General features: G+C 41.5%; 1 protein-coding gene across 1 annotated transcript; it reads right to left on the bottom strand.

The window, feature by feature from the left end:
- Positions 1-6,546: 6,546 nt before the first annotated feature.
- LOC122086875 (cytochrome P450 71B10-like) lies at positions 6,547-8,175 on the bottom strand. Its single transcript, XM_042655802.1, has 2 exons — positions 7,294-8,175; positions 6,547-7,164 (listed from the first exon to the last, which is right to left on the bottom strand). Exons 1-2 carry the CDS (start codon positions 8,173-8,175, stop codon positions 6,547-6,549), a joined length of 1,500 nt encoding a protein of 499 aa, XP_042511736.1.
- Between the last annotated feature and the right edge of the window lie 223 nt (positions 8,176-8,398).

Here is an 8,398-nt window from a genome sequence, read left to right on the forward strand (position 1 = left end):
TTTGTGAACATTCACCATACCCAAGTTTTAAAACCCTTGATTCGAGTATGGTTTCTTGAGATCTTGTAAATCTCCTTTGAAATGATGAATCTAAGGTTTAATAGATGATTTATGTGTTGATCTTGAAGGATTTGAAGAGATATTGACAAGGTGGAAGGAACATTGTGGGTTTGAAGTGATTTGGAGGGTTTGAGGCCGTTCTTGAGCAAATAAGGTAAGATGGTTTTCCCTCACTTGAATCTAACCTAGATCTAGGTTAGAACCATCCTATAAGACCTTGAAGGTGTGAAGAATGGATGGGGAAAAGCCCCATTTGAATCCCCAAAGAATGGAGAAAGTTGGGAAGAAACAGGGTGTTTCCCGCCAAGACTGGTGGGTACAACCGGTGGGCCCCTACCCGCCTGTGGGTACCCACCTGAGAAGGCAGGGGGCCTTCGGGCCCAACCGGCGGGTACTACCGGTGGGCCCCTACCCACCGGTCCCAACCGGCGGGCCCCTACCCACCGGTCCCAACCGGTGGGTATACCGGTGGGCCAGACTACCCACCTGTCAGACCCACCCGTGTGGCCCCGAAGGTTATCCTTATGTCCGATCGAACCCAAATCGGACGTGTGACCTTCTTTTGACGTTCTAAACACGATTTTGTCATTGGATTTTATTAATTTTGATCCTAAAATGGTGAAGTACTAACCCCGCTCAATTATGTTAGGTTCACCAAATCCTACCCGATTCGCACCGGATCTCACCCGTACCGAACGAGAATCCTCATACGCTACAGGTAAGTGGAGAGAGGACGTTTGGCCTTGTTTCAAGGCATTGTTTGGCATTCATTTAATTATATCTAATCTAGTCATGTCATCATGAATATGCTATGTAGATTAGTCATCCCACACATTGATGTGCATATGTGCTATGTTTACTTTTCAAATGCCAATTGAATGAGATGTTTATATGTTGAATGTGGACATCTTGGTGCATAATGCATTGATAGACTAGATGCCGTAGTCGGCTTGGAAATGAATGCATTGGTGGCCCGTGGAATGGGACACGGTGGCACTATGCAATCGTACTATTGTCATATAGGAGCATGCGGTATTAGGATTCTCACCATCCCGTGCTACGACCCTTCCCAACAGGGGTTAAGGTGTTAGGTTACCATTTGGGGGGAAGCAGGGGTCGCAGTTGTCGGACACTGTGGCGGTTAGGCATTACGCCTGACGGGTCATGTAGGACAGTCGGCAACCCCGGTGGTACATTCAAGAGGGCCAATCGTACTGCTTTTAAATTGCTGGAGTCAGCACCTTTATTTTCAGTCATTTACATTTCTGTTGAGAGCCGGTGGACGGTATTGTCTTTACTTTTCCGAGTACTCACGGTAGGCCTTCTCCGACAGCCCTATGGGCGTATCGTGGGAGGGAGTTCGCGGCTCGTACCCGGAGTATACGCGCACTATGGTTGTAGTAGCACTAAAACCAAGGACTTAGAAATGTTGCTTAGGTGGATGTGATTTAAAATGTATAGCATGGCATGTAGTGCATACGATGTGTTGTGATGTGTGGACTATTGTGTGTGGTCCATCTTTCTACTTACTGAGCTAGTGAGTTCATCCCACGTGTACACCCCCTTTTTAGATGATTTTGCATGTCATACTTCTGAGGAGCATGGGGTGGGTCCCCCAGTCGAGTTTCCTGAAGAGGACTGGTGGACCCCGGAGGAGTTAGAGCACGACGCTGACTGCTCGTGCGAGAGCTGTGCTGCGGGACAGCAGTTCTAAGGCAGAGCTGAGCTCCACCTTTGAGGCCGTGCTGAGCTCCACTTCTGAGGCCGAGCTGAGCTCTTCTATGTGATGCCGAGTTGGGCTCAACCCTTGATGCCGAGCTAAGCTCCAGCCTTGAAACCGAGCCGAGCTGTGCACTCTGATTGTTTTGATGATTTCCTGTATATACTTGATATATGAATTGTACTTTTATTGTGTAATTATCATGCCTTCGGGCCCACATGTATATAATTATTGTATCACAATTCGGGTATCAAGTATATGAGATTTATTCACAGGTAAAACTTAGTCTTCCGCTAATCTAATGAACTTATGTTAGTGTGCGTATGCTGTGGTGGAATACAGTATCTGATTATCCTGGCAGGTTTGGGTTAACCGGTGTTAACTCGGTCACCGCTCCGGTTCAGTGTGAACGAGGTGTGACAATGATCCTCCTCAGATCCCATAAGAATGGTATGATCGAGCCTCGTACACTGAATGTGCTTTTTTTTTTAAATAATCTAAGCAAGTCCTATGCAACTAGTGAGATTGATTTAATTAAGTGCCATAGTGCCGGTGCACCTTTATGTCCTAGAAGTTGCTTTATTTATTTCATTGTTTTTTTGCACATTGCAAGTTACTTCCAATGCTTAAAGTCGTAGTACCAATGCTTCAGGACCCTTAGACAAATACCATATGTACTCATGGCGACAGAGGCATAATTCATGAGATTAATGGTGGATTATAGGCAACGACTTAATCTCATATTTGTTATAAAAAATGAACTATAGGAGCATGATTCATTAAATGTGTAAATAACGACTTAGATCACCGGACCCTAGACTGCTATTAGACATTCATGTATTTAAGGGCACAAGCCATGAGATTTTCCAGTGGAGCATGGCCAACCCCTTCATCATATCTAATGGATCAAAAAGGTCAACTCAAAATATAATATACAACTCAAAATTTTTGTCTTATATTTCAATGATTTTTGATAAAATCATGCCTTCTCACTAAAGATCTCTAAGAGCCCTATCTCCTCCGCCCCTCCCCCTTTTGATTTTCTTCAGGTCTTCGAAGCGATCTTTGTCAAGATCCAAAATCTTGTTCGAATCTTCGAAGTGTTCTTCGGGACTTTGAAGATATTCAATCCAAGTCTTTAGTCCAATCAGTTTTTGCCAAAAGTAGTATGTTCTTAGCCTCCCCCCTTTGAGTGTTCTCTGTTTTTACCAGAAATAGAATTCCCCCCTTGAGGTTCTTCGGGTCTACGAAGAAATCTTTGTCAAGATCGAGAGTTCTGCTCGGATCTTAAAGTGTTCTTCAGGGCTTTGGGGATCTTCAATCCATTTTTAGGTCAATCCATTCCTTTCCAAAAGTAGCCATTCCTAGCGAAAGCCCTATCCAAGTGCCCCTGAAATATTTTCCAAAAATAGCCATTTCCGACAGAAGCTCTGCCAGAGTGCCACATCAGCCTAGCCATCCCTTAGTTTATCCCAAGTGGAAGCTCTGCCGGAGTGCCACATCATCCTAAGCATAGAAATAGCCTTCCCTAGCCGAAGCTCTGTCAGAATCCAAATCCATAAATAGCCTTCTCTAGCCAAAACTTTGTCTAAATCCAAATCCAAAAGTAACCATTCCTAGCTGGAAACCTGTCCGAATATCAACACAATCAATGTCTCTCAAGAAAGAAAGTTGGAGGTCAAGACCATTAGGGATAACAGCCCCAAGGGCATAACAGCCCTACATATGTCATCCACTAATGATAGAAAGCATGGTCATTGTTTTGTTCCTGGATATATAGAAGTTTTTCCCCTTCCATATATGACCAATAGTAGAACAAAATGCCAGCTTGGCAATACTCTCAATAGAATCCCCTCTGAATACCTTTGCAATCCACCCAACCTCCAAACTGGGGCTACTCCCCACCCTTGTTGAAGGATACATGACTTCATTTTTCATTTTTTTTTTTTTTTTTTTTTTTGGTGAGCTAATGACAAGTATCAGGCAAAAGGCTTTCGGTCTGACTAGTCCTACGGGCCCTCATACTGGGGTTGAACCATTCAACTTTCACTAAAAAGTAAAAACAGTGAAAAGTACTAAACACGCTCATGTGAATCACCCCAAGAAGGTAAGAGGAATCAGACTCAGAACCACATGTTTTCTGAGACGAAGATCCCTTGCCAACTTGACTACCCTTAGAATTATATCCCTCGATTTTTATTTAGTAAAAGTATAGTAAAAAACACAGATGATATCTACTCTCCAGCCTCGCCCAATAAAAGCAAAAGAGAAAATTGCGTTGTCACCCGCTGAACTTCGGTCCTTATTCAACCCCACCCCCTAGACTTTTCGAAACATCAAAGCCACCCCCTAAAAATTCAAAAAATTCTAAATCGGTCCCTGCCGTTAGCCGACCGTGAAAAATGAATGAAAACCGGTTAGTTTTTTTATAATATACCCAAAATACCCCCACCTATTGTGAGAGGACAATATTGCCCTCTCTTTTATTTCCATCTTCTAAACCCATCTCCCTCTCATCTCACTCCTCTCACTCACTCGGCCGGACAAGAAAAAGAAGACGATGACAGTACGCCACCCCCTGCAACTCGATTCTCTTCCCTCCATCGTGCGATTCTCCCCCCTCCGGCGTGCAAAGCTCTCCCCCCTCCGGCGTCCGAACCTCTCTCCCAAGGTATGTAGGGTTCGGCTTCTTCTTTTTCTTGGGCATTTAGGGTTCTTCTACCTTGGTTAATCTAGGGTTTATATCCTCTAGAATCTGAAAATGGGGATTTTTCTTTAATTTTTCATCTAGGATTGATTAAGTGGTGTAATAGCATCTAGACGATGATAATGAGATTTCACTGTCCATGAGAATCATCTCACGATTGGGGTGTTTTCCAGTTCGGATTGATTAATATTCGTCGCAACAGAGGGGAATTTAAACACTTCTGCTACTCCATTCTTGTATTTCGTTATGTGTTCTTAAATTTCATTTTGGGTATGAGAATGGTGATTATTTTGTAATTCAGTAATTAATTTGGACTCTTCACTATGTCAGTATCCTTGAATTTATCTGATTTTGCTTCTTATTTTGTTTGAAATCCTGATTTCCTCGAGGGTTCATGGGTGCTTTGTCACTTAATTTGTTCTGTTTCCAATAGCTTGCTTGCTGATGAATATGGTGGTTTCTGTTGCTCTGAGACAACTCTGCTAACAACAAATAAGGGATGTGAGATTTTCTAACCCTAGAATTTACATTATATGCATGTATGATAATATGTATGTATGTTAGGGTTCGTTGTGGATGAATGTTTACATGCTAGGTTAGTTGTGGATGAACTGTAAGCATGCTAGCTAGTTATGGATGTATTTGCTAGGCAAGGCTTAACTGTAGGGCATTGATATAAGCCCAAATTTACTGTATTATTTATTGAGTGCTTAGTGGGTGCTAAGCACCGGGAGTGGGTGCTCTCGTGTAGTGGGTGCTACATATTGTACCTGCACTACGAGTGTCATCTCAGCTTCGGCTTGAGAAAATTGGGTGTGGGTGCTCCCGACTGTGGGTGTAGTCAAAAGTAGTGTATTGAGTAGTTACGAAGCCTTTACAGGCACTACTCCGGGGATGTAGGTAAATTGTCGAACCTCGTAAAAACCCTGTGTTGTGGGTGCTTGTTGTTTGCATTTTATATTGAAGTGCGTCGAATGTGGAATGGGTGTGCACACTTGGAAGTGCCTATGAGAGGCTGAGTGTGCATACGAATGTATGCAAACAGGGACAGGCATATCAGGTTTTTCTTGGCCAGACATCAGACAGGATTTTGGGGATTGAAATTGGACTCACTGATTCACCCCCCCCTCTCAGTGACTGCCGGGTTACAACAATCAATTGGTTCGGTTCCTGTTTTTATTTGGCTTTATTCGAATCGATCAATAATTTGGTTGAAATTAAGTTTAATTAGAAAAATCTACTGAAACAAATAAAGTTCGAAAGAAAATTACAATCTCATGAAAATGTATTCTCATAATGTCAATTTTGGTATCTTTTAATCATTTTTACGTAACACAATAACAGAATCCATAGACCATAATACATATCACACAACTCAACAAAGACACATGATTTTATGGTTTACTATGATTTGAATTCAGTTTATACGAATTTCTATACTAGGGTTTGATTCAAATCGATGATTTTTTAAGAATCAATTAATACAATTTTATTTTTCAAAACCAAAATCAAACCAAAATTTTCTATTTGATTTTAAATGACCGGTTTACATTCGATTTTTTAGTTGTCTGCCTTCTATAATCAACTTGTCAAGCCCCATTAGGGCTTTGCTTCTTGTAGTTGACCCGTAATGTTTCCCTTTATCCTTTGCCTCCTTTCATCCGAGAATGCCTACAGATTAAAAACTAATCACTGGAAGTACGCCTTTTAGGAATCTCTTCCAACATAGGAAATTAATTGATCATTCATCCGATATGATAACAGAACATTGTGCTTGTTGGTCATAAAAAAGTGGTGACTCTTGTTGGTCGTCATTAAACAAGGGTTCAATTCCTTTGCGGTGAGTGGTGAGTGGCAGTAAGGATCCAACGACTCCCATTGCACGAGACTTCCACTATTGCAAGGTTTGAGAAGGGCATATATATGTAGTCTTACCCCCTACTTCGTCGAAGACGTTGTTTCCAAAGTAAATAAAAAAATATATTGATAAAAAATAAATATTCTATTATATTTCTCAAATGCTTATTTATTGCATCAAATAATGCAATTAGGATTTCTCTCAAGGGTCAATCAAATAATTAATAGGTACAAGGTATACAGGAGCTTTCTTCCTAACAGCAAGACCTGATTGCTCATCCATATTTATATCTTCCTTCTTGATCCCATCAGGAAGGCCCCAATCAAAGGCATGCAGAAGATTTGCAAGTGTTAGCTCAATCACTGAAATACCCATGTTGATCCCAGGACAACCTCTTCGACCTGATCCAAAAGGCAATAACTCAAAATGTGTTCCCTTATAATCAATTACGCTATCCATGAACCTCTCTGGTATGAACTCTTCTGGGTTCTTCCAATGTTTTGGATCTCTCCCTATTGCCCATGCATTCACTAGGACCCTTGTTTTGGGGTAAATATCATATCCATTAATGGTAAAATGGCTTATGACTTCTCGTGGGAGCAATAGAGGAAGTGAAGGATGCAATCTTAAAGTCTCCTTTATCACCATTTTAAGGAATTTTAGCTGATCTATATCTGCTTCATCCACCTTTCCTTTCTTTCCAACAATGCTCCTAATCTCATCTTGTACTTTCTTCATCACTTTTGGGTTCTTAACAAGCTCTGCCATTGCCCACTCCATTACAATAGCACCACTGTCTACTCCACCTAAAAATATATTCTGAGAAAAAAAAAAAAATTGAGATACATCAATTTCAGCTGATGGAAAGGCAAGGATTCAATTAGCCGATCTCATTTAGTTGGGATAAGATTAAATTAAGAAGAAAAGAGTTGGAGATAGATTGGTTACCATGAGGATTGCTTTGATATGATTATGAGTGAGAGAACCTGCACCTTTATGATCTCTTCCTATGTTGAGCAAAACATCAGTGATGTCCTCCTGCTCTGATTCATCTCTCTCATTGTTGAGGTGTTCATCAATCACGCTTTGGTAGAAATGATCAAATTCATGGAAGCAATTCTCACGCCTTCCATGGAGGCCAGTGAATTTGTCCATGATCCACCCCACATAAGGGAAAAAATCGGCGCCGGAGAAGCTACCTAACACGACGGTGGCTTCCTGCATTGCTTTTCCAAACCGCCCATTATCAAATTCTCTCCCCTTGTAATTCTTACCAAAAGCAACCCTACAAGTTATATCATCAGTGATGTTTAAGAATATCTCACTTAGATTAATAGGAGTTGATGATGAAGAAGATTTCAAAATTGAGCTAATCATTGAAGCAACTCTCTCTTCTCTAATTGGGCGAAAAGATTGCACCCTCTTCAAACTAAAGAGCTCTAGAACACAGACCTTCCTCATCTCCCTCCAGTAATCATTGTAAGGTGCCAAAGCAATGTCAATGAAGTTGTATGAGAGCCTCTTAGGGCCCATCAACTCAGGCCTACTGCAACATTCAAGATCATGAGACTTCATGATCTCACTTGCCATTTCAGGAGATGAGACCACAAGTGTAGGCTTGAGCCCAAATTGCAAATGCATGATTGGACCATATTTCTTAGAGAGTTTCCATAGAGAGCGGTGGGGAAGCTCACTAAGTTGGTGCAAGTTGCCTATGATGGGAAGCTTTAGAGGGCCAGGAGGAAGGTTGGTTCTCTTCCATTGTTTGCCCTTTAGAATGAGAATCAATGGAAGGAGAGTTAGAAGGGGGAGAAGCCAAAGAGAAACCATAATGTTCATGGGTTTCAACCTCTGTTTCTATGAGTGGCTTGTTTCAAGACCAACTTGTCCCCTCCTTAAATAGAAAGGTTTTGCCTCTTAAAAAAATATTAACTGCTAAGCAAATAGCGAGGTTGAGAAGTGGCCATGGAGCTCAAACCAGATGCATGCAATGTAAAAGGCTGTCCCTATATGCCCTTTAATTAAAAAAAGGGAAAAAAAAAAAAGCCCCTAT

Source organism: Macadamia integrifolia, chromosome 8 (assembly GCF_013358625.1).
Source record: "Macadamia integrifolia cultivar HAES 741 chromosome 8, SCU_Mint_v3, whole genome shotgun sequence".
Classification (NCBI taxonomy): Eukaryota; Viridiplantae; Streptophyta; class Magnoliopsida; order Proteales; family Proteaceae; genus Macadamia; species Macadamia integrifolia.

What these genes read in the sequence shown, in the direction of transcription:
- LOC122086875 (XM_042655802.1), bottom strand. Translation starts at nt 8,175, where the DNA reads ATGGTTTCTCTTTGGCTTCTCCCCCTTCTAACTCTCCTTCCATTGATT. An exon ending in ATATCAAAGCAATCCTCATG is followed by an intron (nt 7,165 to 7,293) that starts GTAACCAATCTA and finishes TTTTTTTCTCAG; the next exon opens with AATATATTTTTAGGTGGAGT.